This window comes from Mastomys coucha, unplaced genomic scaffold (assembly GCF_008632895.1).
Source record: "Mastomys coucha isolate ucsf_1 unplaced genomic scaffold, UCSF_Mcou_1 pScaffold20, whole genome shotgun sequence".
Classification (NCBI taxonomy): Eukaryota; Metazoa; Chordata; class Mammalia; order Rodentia; family Muridae; genus Mastomys; species Mastomys coucha.
Genome location: NW_022196903.1, coordinates 48,550,935 through 48,566,826, shown reverse-complemented (window position 1 = coordinate 48,566,826; position 15,892 = coordinate 48,550,935). Strand labels below are relative to the sequence as shown.

Here is a 15,892-nt window from a genome sequence, read left to right as displayed (position 1 = left end):
AGGGAGGGAGAGGGAGAAGGAGAGAGGGAGAGGGAGAGGGAGAGGGAGAGGAGGAGGGAGAGGGAGAGAGAGAGAGAACATGAATGGTGCGGTTGCATACACTGTTTTCCTTGTTATTTGGATTGAATTTAGGGTCTCCCCCATGCCAGGTGGGACTGAACTACATCCTCAGGTATGTTTTTGTTTTTTTGTTTCTTTTGTTTTGGTTTTTGTTGCTTGTTTGTTTCACATTTATTTTGAGACAGTCTCTAAATTTCTCAGGCTGGCTTTAAATTCATTCTGTAGTCCAGATAGCTTTGAATTTAAGATCTTTCTGCTTCAACCTCCAGGTAGCTGGGGTTACAAAGCCTGGACTAAATTAAATTAAAAATAATTTTTTATATAAATGTGTATGTGTGTGAGTGCACACATCTCTGTGTGCATGTTTTAAGGGATGTAAAGCAAAGTTTCTTACACATTAAGCAACCACAGCACACTACCACTGAGCTACACTTCCCCCACCTGGCAACCCACTAGGCCTGTGCTCTAAAAGCCTTGTATTTCTCACGTCTAATGCTGAGCTCTCAAACCCTGCCTTGGGGGGAGACAGCCTGCGTATGTGAATAAAAGAGCTTGCTTTAATTAATTGCTTGCTTTAATGAATTTGGCCATGATGATTTGGGTCAGTGGTCTTTCTCCTCCCATCTTTGGGATTAACAACTGTATATTCTCCCTGGGAAATCAGCTTTTCTCACCCTTCATATTTGCTTGTATTAGCAAGTGCTGATGCATAGACATTTCTACCGTGATGGGATGTTTCTATCTATATGATTTATTCTATGGGAGCCACTGGCCACAGGTAGTTATCTATACTTAAAATTTAGGCACTAAGATTTAGCACTGTATTTTAGATTTATAAGTTATTTTAGTGAATTTAGAGTTTAAATATCCATGTGCTGCTGGTAGCTACTGTCCTGTAGAGCACAGAGACTGGATGGAGCTGTGAAATCTTCTGGAAGAAGTCTTTCCCTCCCCGCTCCCTACTGAGGGAGATCCCACAGTTCTGCATCTGACTATATCATCACACTTACTATCATACTGAATCATCCATTTGCGTACCTGATTCCCCTACAATGGTGTGAATTCCTAACGGCTTCCGTTAGGAACACAATGTCTTTATTGTGTGTTTCTATGGACCAAGTGTAACATGGAACTTTAAAAATGCTCAATAGAGATTTTTGGGGTACAGAATGAATGAGTGCACTGATTGCTCTGTAAAAAGCTAGAGACATTTCCTCACGACAAATATGTGAAACGGATCTGGTGCAACAAAACAGATGAGAACATGCCTGGTGACGGTGTGACAAATCTTTGCCTGAGGAAGCGACACAGCCCTATATCTTGTCTTTTCCTACAAACTCATACTCTGTTTTATGCTGAACTGGAATTTAGAACAACTTAGTTTTAGACAATTCTAGTCATTAAGGCATCGCTCTGTCCAGACTTGTTCTTCAAGAAAATTCCCGGGAGATAAAGTTTGCTACAGGGATAGAGTGAGGTGAGCATGCTTTTGCTATGATCCTATATTCTTGTATTTTTGGTTGTGAGCCTAGCCTTTAACGGCTGAGCCATCTCTACAGCCTGATCCTATATTCTTAAATAGCTCACACTGGTCTATAGGACAGCTAAACTCATTCATCAGACTTGAAAATAAACAAGTCTTTACATCCGATTAGCATGCTTGTTCCAAAGGGCTGGCTAGCCAAAGTGCTTTCTTGATAGCATCCTAGAGATACAGTTACCCGAGTTCAAGGGACCAGGAGACCGATGTCTCTGATGCTAGCAATTCATCTAAGCCTATTTTCAGAGTGTAAGAGAAGTTCTCATTTGAACCAAGAATGGTCCTAATTGTTTTAGGAAGAAAGCACCCCAGTTGGAATGGGGAGGGTACTACATGTCATATTGAGTATACAGTTGCATCTCAAAGATAGGCATATTTCCAGTATCTGTAAAACTTACAGCAATTTCTGCAGCCACAGTAAATGTCCATTTTAAGCAATGGAATTTAACCTTTAATAAGTTCTGTGTAATTTTATCCTTTGTATTCATTTTAACATTAAAATATTTAATGACAAAGATAGTTTTTATCCCTAATTTCTAGTCAGGCATTAAAAAAATTGTTTGTTTGAAATTTGAAAACACTCTGCCTTAAGGTGTTTTCTAAAGCAAGTCTTGAACAACTTAAGAATTGAGAGTCTTCTCTATTTTACATATTTTAACTCATCTGCAAATTCAAAGTAACAACTGTATAAAGCCTATGGGTCCTATATCCATGTCTTCATAAAGGCCACAGTGACTAAGTGAATTTAGGCCCTGAATTCTATGGCCAGTGTCTTCACATCTCTATTTATCCGTTAAAAGTACTATCTCTTATAGCCCATACTTCTGCTCTCTCAGAATATCAAGTTTACATAAGCATGTTTAAAACACAAAACAGCAGCAGAAAAGTATCATTTGAAATGGGGATGGGAGAAAGAAAAAAAAACATAGAAACAAATTATTGTGTGCTGTGTATTATCCCATTTAAGCTCCAAAATGACCCTATAAAAGGAAATCTTGCTGTTAGTTATCCCCATGTTTTAGATGCAGAAATGGAAAAAAATTGAAAGGTGAAATCTCTAAGTCAGGCAGCACTGATTTAGTGCTGTCTCTTGATTCTCAGTGAAAACAAATAGCAGCATCTTACTCTTAATTACAATGTAACTAATGCTTCCCATCCGAGCCTAGCCTAAAGACTAGTATGAAAATGTCCTAGAAATCTTAAACTTCAAACTTCATTTACTATTAAAGACAGGGAAACTTGGTATTTTCTGATTCGGCATTCAAGATTTCAAACTTGGGCAAGCACAAGGCCCTGGGTACAGTCCTCGGCTCCAGGAAGAGAGAATTTCAAATCTTAAAACTAACTAACTAACTAACTAACCAACTAACTAAAGCAGAGCTGCTATGACCTGCAGAGATTTGAACTCCTGGGTGCAGCTGAGAGCTGAACCTCCTATGCAGTGCGAGATGGGAATAGTCCATCATAGTCAGGGCTGTGGTGTGGTTACCAGCCTGGGTACAGGGAAATGATGCCTGCACATGGGTTAGGAGAGTTACAGCAGAGGAGGAAAATACTTCAGGACTGTAAATGTCATGTGGCCTGACTGGCTGTCAGGTTGGTTGATATGACCCTGAGTGTCACTGGGTCACTGTCACTAGCACTCTCCTTTGGCTGCTGCAACCCAATCCCCATTCTGTATTTAGGTCATCTGTGCAAACATTCAGCATTCAAGGGTCATATCCAAGGCCCATATCTGAAGCCCAAATCAATGGACTGCCACTTGTTGGCTGCCTGGCTTTGGGCGTTGTCCTTTGTGTATTAATTCATTCATATGCCTATGCAAATGAGATGGCTGTGTCAGAGGATTAATAGGATTAAATAGCACAATGCATGGAAATGTGTGGTTCAAGAGCTCCCCACCCAGTCTTTCACTGAATCCTTATCCCACAAAAGACACACGGCAACAGGAACGACCATCAGCATTTAGTGTGTATTTGATATGGTTGTATATTAGTAACCCATATGCATTTCTTACACAAATAGATATTTGGTGCCAGGTAGATGCCAGGTGTTCAGATCTTTCCCTTCTGGGAGCCAGACAGGTAAGGAGGTTAGAGTCAGGTTAACAGAGGACTCGCTCAACTTTAAAATAATTGACCTCCCCCATGAGGCTTAAGTTACTCATGCTTCCTGTTTAATGTTTACGATTCAGAGTGGATTCAGCAACACTTAACCCTCCAGGAATGATGGTGACGTTTAGCCAATATAAACTCCTACGGTCACATGGTAACGTGTGAAACGAATGTGGCTGGAGATTGGCTTGGGGTCGAAGCAGAAGCTGTGTAATCCCACCCTGGCCATTGTGAGTGCTATGAACACTGAAGCCTCTTAGGGAAATGTGTGAAAGAAGAACGGCTTGGAGAGATGAGCACAGGAGATGTGGTAGAGCCACGCTGAGGAAGACATGAGCTTTGCAATAAATAATCTGAGTAACTATAAAAATCAGAAAGCTCAAGGAGATTAGAAGAAGAAGAAGAAGAAGAAAAAAAAACCCAAACCACAACACATTGCTTCCAAGAAAAAGAGTGAGGTAAAACAAACAAGAAGTCTAGAGACAAAAAAAAAATTACTAAAAGGACATTTTAGGTGTGTGCTTGATCTTACAGAACAGAAATGGATTTAGTGAAGTAAGGGAAGGGTGAGGGTTAATTAATCAGAATCTGAAAAGCATAATGACAAGACTGACTACTCTGTTATTACTTCTCAGAACGCCAGTGCCAAATCCAGGTAAGAAACATCGCTTTTTCTACTAGGGAGGCTGAAGGGAGAGAATGACTTTAGTCCATGAGTTCAAGACCAGCCTAGGCAGTACAGTAAGACCCTGTAACAAAGAACAGAGAAGATGGGAAGAGGGCCTCAGAGGGAGGAGAAAAGGGAGAAGATAGAAGGGAAGAAAGAAAATGTGTCTTAAAGCTGGAGAATAGGATCTTGGGGTGCATCTCAGTGTAGAGTGCTTGTCTAACACAGCAAGGTCCTGAGTTCAGTCCCCAGCACTGTACAAGAGAGAGGAGGGGGGGAAGGGGAGAGAGGGGAGGGGGAGGGGAGGGAGAGGAAGAGGGAGAAGAAGGGAGAGAGAGAGAGAGAGAGAGAGAGAGAGAGAGAGAGAGAGAGAACAAAGCAAGCAAGTACACAGTTTTAGAGAAGAAAGTGGACAAATGCAGAAAATGATGTCCAACATTAACCAAGATACAGGAAGTACAAACAAAAAACTGATGATAAATATTTTGTTTCAAAAATAACAATGCTTAATATTCCTTAAAGGCATGTTCTCCTGTGTTTCAGGAAGGAATAAAACTTGGTACAAATTTCAAGAACTTTGACAAGCACATATAGTATTTAAACTTTATATTCCTTTTGATCTATTAATTGCAATCCTGGGACTCTCTGCTAAGGAAATAATCAAAGGGGTAATTAAGTAGTTTCAGGGTAGCTGTTTGTTTGACTTTTGTGATCAAAGAACTATTTCTAGTGAAAAAAATCCAAATATCCTGAGATGAAAATAACAGAATAGTTCATTTTTACATGATATCCATGGTATAAATCATAGAAGTATTAAAATGTTTATGAAAGATACTTCATAATAGAAGAAAAACACTCATAACATTAAAACATTAAATCCCAGGCTATTAACTCTAGAGGGTGATGCCAAGTTCACACAAAAAGGGAAAAAGACAAAAGAAAAATTTAATGTTAACATGTCTCCAAAATTTTACTAGCATATTTTAAATATAACTCAAGCTATCCTGGAATCTACGAATCTACATGGCTTTTTGTTTTCCATGAATTCTGTCTTAACAAGATTTTAATTCTAAAGTGCCAATTCCCTTGACATCAGGCCACCTCACTTTCAGATGGTGTCTCATCACTGGCCTCTCTGGCAAGTGTTGTCCTTGGCTGTGGTTGACAGACCCCAGGAACTCACATAGATATTTGGTGAGTTGTGGTAAAGACATGCCAAACATCTCCCTGTCACAGGCTTGTCTGGGTCCTGGAAATTTATCATCCATGGGCTGAATAGTTCAGTTAAGCCTTGCCTTCTGCCTAAAACCAAACATAAAATAAATAAGCAAATGAAGAGCCGCCGTCTTGGATGACATATTAGGTCACAGGAATACCTTGAAGTTATTTGCATTTTTCCCTCCATTTTCTTAAACAATATTTACCAGGAACCCAATGTATGTAACAATATAGCAAACTAGGGAGACGGAACAAAGCCAAATTGTCCTGTGCTCTAAGGCATGTACAGGGTGACAGGGGCAGGAAAGCTGACAGTGGTCAGTGATGGCTTTGGAGAAACAGGCCAAGCTGAGTCCATCCTCAGAGAAGGTATGACTTCTGCCCTCCTGTGCAGCTGGAAAGACATCTGGGAGAGGGTACACGAGCAGAGTCTGATGAGAAGGACTTTACAGGGCTCCAGGGGAGAGGACAGAAGTGGACAGGACAGGCAGCCAGATGTTGGGTGGGGCACTGGGAAAGTGGGTGGAGAAGGGGCTAGGATGAGCAAGAGCCAGACTGAAGCTTTGCCTACTCTGGGAACACAATGTAGCCTGCTTCCCTGTACTGCCAACAGAAGGACGGTCCACGAAGCAGTGCAATGGGAACATTTACAAGCTTGGAAATTCTACCTGTGTGCCCCTCACTCCTCTGGCCCTGGATTATGAATCAAGCTTGTTCCCTGCTTGCCTGTCTGAGGACACAAAGTCACAGCTGTGCAACCATTTAAGCCTAGCTTCCACTCTAGTGACTACATAGAGGGTTTGCAAACAAACTCAGTTGACGTATGCCTATGCTGGTGGGAATTAATGTTAGGAACCTTGTGATGCTTTGGGTTCATGTTAAGACAAATATCACATAGTACTTTCAGCTAACTTTCCAAATGAATGGGATACAAAGAGAATTTTAAAAGGATACCAATGGAGGAAAACACACTCCTTTACTTTAGACGCGACAATTAAATCCCCTTTGCTTCATTAAAAACACCATGCTTAAAGTGGACACTGTAGCTCAGCTCACACCTAAGTCTGAGTTTTCTCACACAACTCTTCTGCTGTCTTTAGCACATTAAAAAACAAAAAACAAAAAACAAAAACAAAAACAAAAACAAAAAAAACCCTTAAGTACAAAGCAAACTTTTGTTATTAGCTGTGCTGGCCAAACTTTTGAAAAGTGTAAATTATACCCACTCCGAGAAAAGAAACGGAACTCTATCTCTGCAGAGCAGAATTTGCCTATAAGCAGATCTGCTTGACTTTCTTTTTTTTCTCCTTGGTTTCTGTGACACAGCAGAGTTTGTTTGCACAGTGTTCCAAAGCAGACAAGGAAACACGTGTGTGCACACGTACACAGATACACAGGGAAGACACGCCCAAAAGCCTTGACAGGGAATGTTCCCAACCAGACTGTGCGTTCCTTGTCCAGATGTGGCTGACTTCAGGCTCAGGAACATTAAATTAATACGAAAACAAGACCCAGCAATACACGTGCTGGGCTCCGTGACAAGAGGCCATGAGCAATGGAGATTGTATTTCACCTATTGTCATGGTGACCAAACCAGGGTGGATCCTGGCAGAAAGAGAAAGAAATAAAACCCAGAAGACAATGAGTCCTAGGAGTCTGAGTACGGGGAGAGCCAGGACAGAGATGGACCCAACTGAGAGATTCTTTCTTTTTTTCTTATTTTATTATGAGTATGGGTGTTTTGCTTACATGTGTGTCTATGCACTGTGTGCATGAGGATGCCCGTGAAAACGAGAAGAAAGCATCAGATACACTGGTGTTACAGACAGTTGTGAGCCACCATGGAATTGAACTTGTATCCTCTGAAACAGCAGCCTGTTCTATTAACTGCTGAATCATCATCTCTCCAGGCTTGAGAATTTTTTCCTAGAGACAGGGTACACTCCATAGTCTTGTCTGGACTCAAACTGGTGGGGAGACTCCTGTCTTGGTCTCCTTAGTGTTGGAACAGTGAGTATGTCACGCCCAGTTGAGCTTAGCTCCTTTTCAACATCCCTGCCTGCTTTAGTAGCCTCAGCCCTTACCCAACACAATTCAGAACTTCAAAGAGCGAAGCCAGATCCACAGGAGCCCCAAGAAGATGATGAGACAAGGGAATATAGGTTATTATGGACAAAAATCTAGACAATTTGTACTAGCTGTCAAGAAATTAAAAACTGTGGTATGGATTCCTAGGCTGGCTTGTGAATTGGGATAACGTGACAGTCCCAGGTCTTCACAACAACGTCTCACCAGCAGCCCGATAAAGGGGCCCACACCTCTAGGCCACAATATGCCTTATTTTGTTTCCAGGTGTCATGAAAGGGAAGCACAGCCTCTCCTCTCTCCATGTGCTTTACAGCATTGCTGTCCACACTAAGAACTCCAAGAAAGAGACACCTTGGAAAGTGCCCTACCTGTAGCCAGCAGTTAGCTTGCCCTAAAATCTACAGACTAGCACACAGAATGGGAGCCTCAGTCAATGTGGGAATCAGGAATCCTGGTCAAGTCTTCCTCCTGTGACAGTTTGTGACTTTAGACAGGTGATTGACTTGAATCTCAGACCATTGTTTATTAAATTTCCTTAAAATATTCCTAAGCCTCATTGTGCGTTGTAATTTGTTGATAAACTCTAATTCTTGATTTCAAGAGAAGTGTCCTCTTGGGTTTGGGACTCTGACCCACAGGCAACAAAATGCTGTACGAACTCATTCTGTCCCTGCGGAAATATCAACGGCCTCAGAATCTATGCATTTACATTTTATTTGACAAGTGACATGATACACCCCCCCACACACACACACAGTAAATGGGTACATTGAAGGAGTAGATGACAGGTCCTGCTCTCAACCAATAGAAAGGAGCTCTCTACTCTCAGTCAGATGCTGTTTAGTTGTTTCCTAACAGTAGATAATAAGATCTAGCCCTGTCTTAGCTACACAGAACTGGGGGGAAGCCTTCTCTCTGGGTTTTAGAGAGGCCCAGAGAATTGAACAGGTATAATAAGCTAAGCGGTTGCTTGGCCTGTGCTACCTACGTCTGGGTTTATACCACCAAGATTTGCCATGAGAAAACAAGAGATGGCATGGCATAGCAGGAAGAGGGAAACATCAAAGGAGACCTGGACCCAGGCCTGTGACCGTAGCTCAACAGGTCCTGTAGTGTGCGGTGTAAGAGTCTCTTAAGCTCTGTGTCTATAAAATGAGGATGTTCAGGCACCTGGGAAGTTCCAGTGGCATCATGCATTTGAAAACACCTTGCAATTTGTAAAGGGCTCTCTGTAGACAAGGCTCAAAGCTGGGATTCATGTGCCATCACTGTATCCTATCAACTGCCTGTGCTTTCAAAACGTCTCAGACTCGCCCTCACCAGACTGTCAAAGAGTTAAATGAGAAGACATTACAGCATGCTTCCCATCTTTCCTGCCACATACAAAACAAGTGCTTAATTAATGCTGACAATTACTATTTTCTACCCACAGGACTCTAAGGGGGCAAATTGCCTATAAAACGAGACACGTTGAATGTATTAGCGAAAACATTCTCATGGAATCTTACATAATTCCTATTAGACTGCTCATTGGGCAGTGGTTTTCAGAAGAGCAGAGCAAGAGGATTCTGAAAAAAAAATGTATGGTCACTTAGTCCAGTCCATCATCGTGTTTTGATTACTAGCTGCAGGGACACATGGCCGCTAGCATGACTCAAAAGTTAATGAGAGCTTCCTTAGAGTCAACAGCACTTCCTGCCCTGCCGGGAAGCTCCAGTGCAGCAGACAGGGAGTCATTCATGGCCATTTACTCCTGCACTTTTAGGAAATGAAGCTGGGGTTGATTGAAGCCAAGAGGCCTACATTTCTGAGGGGTGTCAGGGAGATGCTGGGAGTGGGGGTTGCTTTTTCATGGGTACAAACTCTCCAGGCAGCTCCACGAGGAGGAGTTGCGTTTGTCTGTGATTTATCTGCTGGACAGTGGGTGGCCAAGGGGCACCACAGGGCAAACAGTCACCCCACTTGATAATTAGGGAGGGAAAGGCAAACACAAGCACACCCAGGTTGACATTCAAAACAAAGTGAGTTGTTTAACCAAGGCTCGCTCACTCTACCACCCTAATTCTCTGAGGCCTGTGAGGAAGAAGCCATTGGGCAGTGGCAGCGCTGCTACTGCTGCCTTCTCAGTGGTGCTGAGCTACAAAAGCACAAGCCAGGTTGAAAACTGAAGGCCCAAGAATGGAGCCCAGCTGTGTGCTTTAACAATGACTTGGTTTCCCTGAGTTTCTCGAGGGCTGTAGCCTGTAAAGGGCTTGTCTTAGTGCCCCCATTCCCTAAAGGTCTTGCCTCTCCAGTCTTTTATTTCTGTGTTCATTCCCACACACACATGTTTAAGTCGTTATTCACTTCACGGCCATCACCCCTATAGATACACTATTGACCATCAATGAGTGAAATCCAGCATATCCAGTCAGTCCATCATAATGGAAGAAACATCGCTGGCTATAGACTGCCTTCAATTCCTAGGAGAGGAATGGCGTTATTCCAACCTCTGTTTTCCAAAGAACGTGCATATGTTCTGCTTTCCTCTCAAGGGAAAAAACATGATGGGCATTGTTGAGATATCTTTCCAAAAAATTAAATCACTTAGCTTAGAATTTCTGTGGTTTTATTCTCTCCTTCTCTGCCCCATCCTTATTCTCCACTAGCCCCATCTCACACATTTCCTTAGTCATGCTGGTTCTTTGCATAGTTTAAGCTGCACTTTAGACAGCCTAGTTACATTTAGTTTTCATTCATGGGCCTTTTACAGTTCAAAGAGCCTTCATAGTTCAGACGTTCTTTCTGAGGAGCTTCCAGTCAATCAAGCAAGGGAGATGTGTGTGTAAGTTGTAAAAAGTGGCAACAAAATGTGTTGGGTGAAGAACAGCACAGTTGTATCAATGAGGAAGTCCACCAAGCTCTTGATAAATGGAGGGAGACACTCTGAATCTATTGTGTTGACTCAGAGGTCCCAACTAACCTTGCCCCCCCCACTATCCACGTATAAATGTACATTAAAGTAAATGAATTTAATCTGATAGCTACGGACATCTGGTAGCTCTGTCATATTTGTATCCTAAAGTTCAATGTTGTAATCAAAGCTTTGTCATTGAACTGTGGTATTTGGATGATACACATGAAGCCCTGGGTTCAAATCCAACCATAGCATAAGTCAGGCAGGAAGGTACACACCTATAATCCCAAGATTCAGATAGATGGAGACAGGACATTTCAAGATAAAAGGTTATCTACCTAGGTTATCTTCCTAGGTTATGGTACCTAGGAAGTCTAAGGCCAGCTAGGCTGTGAGACTTTGTGTCAAACCAAAACAAAAAATATCTTGGTCATTAGAACTGTAATTAGCAAGAACCAGCTTTTGCTAAATAATGTGTTATTAAGCCAGTTTTTAAACCTCTTTTTCCATGCTATCAAGTAGAGACAATCTATTCTCTCATGTGTTTTCTGGGGACAGAGTCAGACACAGTCATACACAACTCTTTTCCTAGGACCAATATTCTCCAGCCTTCATTAACCCTGCTAAAACTGAAGGTAAACCCAACAGAGCAGGAATCTTTGAGAGCAGCTGGCCTCATGCCATCCTTCATTTTAACACGCTTCTACACTGTGGTTGTCACCTCCTCTACAGTAAGATACAAGACAGGGACACAGACGAGTTCCCACACCTCATTCAGCTTCCGTACTTACTGCAGATTCCTTTACAGCACAATCTCACCCAAAACTAGATGGAATTTGTCTAATTCCGGAAAAAGGAAATCTAATCTCACACACTTGAGAAGTTGAGTCAAGAGAATCAAAATTTGAAGCCAGCCTGGGCTACCTGTTGAGTTCAAGTGAGGTTGAGTAACTTAATAAGACCCTTTCTCAAAATAAAAAATAAAAGAAGACCTGGAGTGGTAGTCCACAGGACCACTCTAAGAAAGGGAAAAAAAGGAGAAAAATACAGAGGGGAAGGAAAGGAGCCACGTGTCCTGGCTGAGAACATCACTCTCACATACTCCTACTCAGTTCCGAGCTGTTGACTAGAGCCATGCCCCTCCCACGATACCTTGCATTTGCCTTCTCTTCTCTGTCCCCTTCCTCCCTTTTCCCCTTTTCTCTCTCTTAATGGTTATCCCAATCTCCCCACTTCTTTCCCATTCTCCCTTTAATGTTAAAATACCTACCAAGTACCTAGTCACTTGTGTTTTCGCAGACCCCACTTCCAACTAAGACACCTAGAACCCAAGAATCCATGGAAAGGTCTTGTAATTTAGGATAATTAGAAAGATGTGAGGGTTCCAGTAACTTTAGTTCGCTCCTGATCCCCAAATGAAAGCCTATATGTATGTATGCACATGTAAAACTGTGACATCAGCTCACCACCAGCTTCAGAACCTAGACAGCTTTTAACCAGCTGTCTATGATGAAGGTAGGACACTAAATCAAAGATTAGCACACATGCTTTTAGTAAAGCTGCCACAAATTAGTACAATTCTGAGTTTGGTAAGAGCCTCAGGGTTTTTTGTTTGTTTTTTTGTTTTGTTTTTTTTTTTTTTTTTTTTTTTTTTTTTTTTGTTTTGTCACCAGAGAATGGATGATGTCCAGCAAGGGAACCAGATGTACTCTAATGGGCAGTTCCTGGTCAGTGAGCCTATAGCAAAGCTGTACATTGAAATAAGCCCAGGTTCAGGTTGATAGCTTTTGTCAGGAGCCAATGGGGAATCTGAAATGCAGCCTGTGACAGCATATCCTCAGGAGAGTCAGGCTGCAGTGCTGAGGTGAGGCCGGCTCCTCCTCAGTAGCTGTTTGCTAGTGTGTTCTGAGAACACACCCTGCCGAGGACATTCATCACAAAAGCCCCTGTGTGACCTTAGGAAAAGTCCTTGAAAACAGTGAAACAAGAGTCTCCATTGAAATCTGGAATCCATTCCAGTCTCGCACAGGAAGAAAATTAGGCATAGAACAACAAAGCCTGTAGCTCAGAGAAACCTGGGGAGGCTCTGGCTGACATTAAAATCATGGAAGACTTCCCCCCCCCCCCCGAATGCTTGGTATTTCATCAAATCTTTTCATCTGTGCAGCCCAAAAGCTGCTAAGGAACACCGTATGGTTAAAGACGGCTATAACGGGGCAAGTAGTTGGCAAAACAAACAGAATAAGAGTAGAAATGCTGACCAGCCTCAGAGATCAAGTCCACCTGACACTCTTCCAAGCTGCTACGTGAAAGCTATTCTTCCAAACATTAGCAGCCAACACTGCTATTTTCCCCTCTGGGATAATGCCTTGGTCACTGCAGGGGCAGAAGAGGTTAACAGCTGGGGGCAAAGAGAAAAGTCTGCTTCCCAGGCACAGATTCTGAGATCAAGTTCATGAGTCCAGACATCACCAGCCTGGAAATATTTATTCACTTAGAACATGAATCAGCAGAGGGGTGCTTACTCCGTGCATTTAACTCAGCAAACATTTGTGGGGTAACACTATTTTTATAAGGACAGACCAGCTCTCTTTTGTTCCCAGCTGACATTACTCAGAGCTAATTTGCCATATCATATGATTCAGTTCATGCATGAAAATAATTATAAGCCTGTACCACCTGTGGAAGCATTGCCCTGCTTTGGCACCAAGAAGAGAGGTGGCATTTTCTCTTCCATTTTCTTTCTTTCTTTTTTTCTTGTTATTTTTTAGTTAAATTGTGATTTTAAGACCCAGTAATAATCAATTGTCAATTAATACATGGTTTGAAATCATATTTTTACATTCCTTCTCTAGTTTGTCTCAAAGAAGGACACAGATTTCCTAGTAGGGAAGGAGACCGAGGGATCCTTTAGCTGGGAACAGAAGGTGTCAGACCCAGCCCCGACACATTTACTCATACACGTACAAATGCTTTAATTTTGTTTCTTCTTAAGCACCTTTATAGTTCATTTTTATTTTCCTTCAAAAAGGAGGTGTGTGGGGGGAGTAAATGGCATTTACTCTGGTCTCCAAAACAGATGCCAACTTGAACTTTATTTTGCCAGCAAGTATTTGGTTTGGCTCTGTGGCAGTTGAGTTGAAAAATATTTGCCAATTCCAAAAAGACTTAGCAAGCTTTGCTGTGGATGCCGTGCCATCTGGCACAACACAGGGTCTGTGGCAGAGCAAAGAGAACTCTCTCGGCCATAGCTTTCATTTGCCCAGGGTTGCTAGCGCTGGGTCTTCCAGCTGATTCCTGGGGTCAAGAAATTACAGGTCAAATAGGTGAGGTTTCCCAAAGCAGTGAAAAAGCAGGGTGTGCAGTGCGCGCGCATGAGTGCATGCATGCGTGCGTGTGTGTGCGTGCGCGTGTGCGTATGTGTGTGTGTGTTATGACAGATTCCACACCCATGTCGCATGATGGATAACTTCCAGAATGGTCCACAGCATCTTCACACACAGTCCAGGCTGCCCTACCAGCACTCCAGATGCATGTCCACTGCTAGAAAGCACTACCCTTATCTGATACAAACAAACAAGAAAGAGAAAGAAAAGAAACGCTGTACTGCATTTCCAGTCATCTGTGTGAACTGTGGTGCTGGAATTTAACTATATTAGAAATGAATGTGCTACTTCCTGTAATTCTGCTAAATAGTCTCAGAGAATCCACTTTATATTGGCATGACAGATGACAACCTGTTTTATTAACACCTAGTAGAATATAAACACATAGATCCATCTTGAAGTATTGGAAGACTGGTTTCACTGCCCCTAAACATCATAGGTTAAAGGTCACTGAAGGTTGTCAAGTGTGATCACATCTTTCAAGTACAGATGGCCAGAAACAAGACTACCAACCTTTCAAAAAGTGTTACACCTAAGAACTATGTCAAATAACAACAACAACAACAACAACAACAATGTAGTGTTCATATAACTGTGGACACTTTGGAATTAAATGAGTCTTAATGACATTGGGTAGGAAGAGTAACATCGAAAATGTAACTAGGATATAGAGTTCTAGATTTTGTTTTTTCACATAATGAGCAAATAAACACACATAGTTGGGCACTTCTCCAAATTTCTCAGCACCCTTGTCTTTAACATCACATGCCAATCACATACTTGGGACCTGATTATCTGATGCAGAAAACTTGTAACAGATACCTGAAAGACAAAGGCAATCTCTCACCTATCTTTCCAGAGAAATACCTGTTCACCAGAACCAAGATGAGCAGTCTCTTAATTGAGTTTTGGAGTCAGAACAGAACTCGGTTTTCCCACCACGCATAATGTAGTGAAAGAATGACTGAAGCTCTTACTTACCATTTTGGCTTCTGAATGCATTGGCTGGACTTGGGGAGACGCACAGGGGTTGTTGAGGTTTGGACCTTGCATGCCCATGATGCTGGAGTTCACTGACATCTGTCTCTCCATCTAAGAAAAAGGAAAGTAACACAATTAGAAGACAGAGAAGGGCAGTGGAGGCTACAAAGTTGCACCTTGCTTTGCTTTGCTTGCGCTCTTGGAAGGTCATGAAGCATTTCACTGAACAGCCAAGAAACTACAGGTTTGGTGTAGGGGCTAATGCACTCTTGAATATTGAACGTGAACACATTAAAGAATCTCCCAGCTCTGTGTGCTCTGTAGAAGATTCATGATGCCAAGAAGGATCACCTGGTCTGGCAGACATAGCCAAAGAAAACTACCAAATGTTTCTACTTCACTACACATTTTAAACCATCATTAATCATATTTATTTTTTGTTGCTATAAAGAAAAATATATGCATAGATGTTAAAAGATTATATAATATACCAAATGGTTACCTTAGGATGCCTTTGACATGTTTACCTGAAATTTTATATAGTAAATATGAGTCATTTGGCAATAAAAAAATTAAATTTAATTTTAAAGCAGTTCTGTCCCCTGTAATGCTTCTCTCTGCTGGTACAGTGCATTAACACAATTAAAACAGCCCAGGGCATGTGGCCCAGCCCAGTAATCTCTGCACTTAGTAGGCAAAGGTGGGAGAATCATAACTTGGAGGTCACTCTAGGCTACATAGGGAATTCTAGGCCAGTCCACGCTACACAGTCCACGCTAACACCCCATCTCAAAAGCAAAACCAAAATCAGAATCTTAACCACCACAACTCTCCCTGCTCAGTATCCATACTGCCCATGGCCTGTCTCCTGCTTGTGAGCTGCCCATGGCCTGTCTCCTGCTCGTGAGCTGCCCATGGCCTGTCTCCTGCTCGTGAGCTGCC

The 15,892-nt window shown here is 42.2% G+C and overlaps 1 protein-coding gene across 4 annotated transcripts in view; it reads right to left on the bottom strand.

The window, feature by feature from the left end:
- Creb5 (cAMP responsive element binding protein 5) overlaps positions 1-15,892 on the bottom strand; it is a 403,859-nt gene that overhangs the window by 75,732 nt on the left and 312,235 nt on the right. For all 4 annotated transcript variants that reach the window (XM_031381940.1, XM_031381941.1, XM_031381939.1 and 1 more), the window contains one exon: positions 14,951-15,061. In XM_031381940.1, the coding sequence (XP_031237800.1) occupies positions 14,951-15,061 (111 nt within the window). The remainder of the gene's footprint in view (positions 1-14,950; positions 15,062-15,892) is intronic.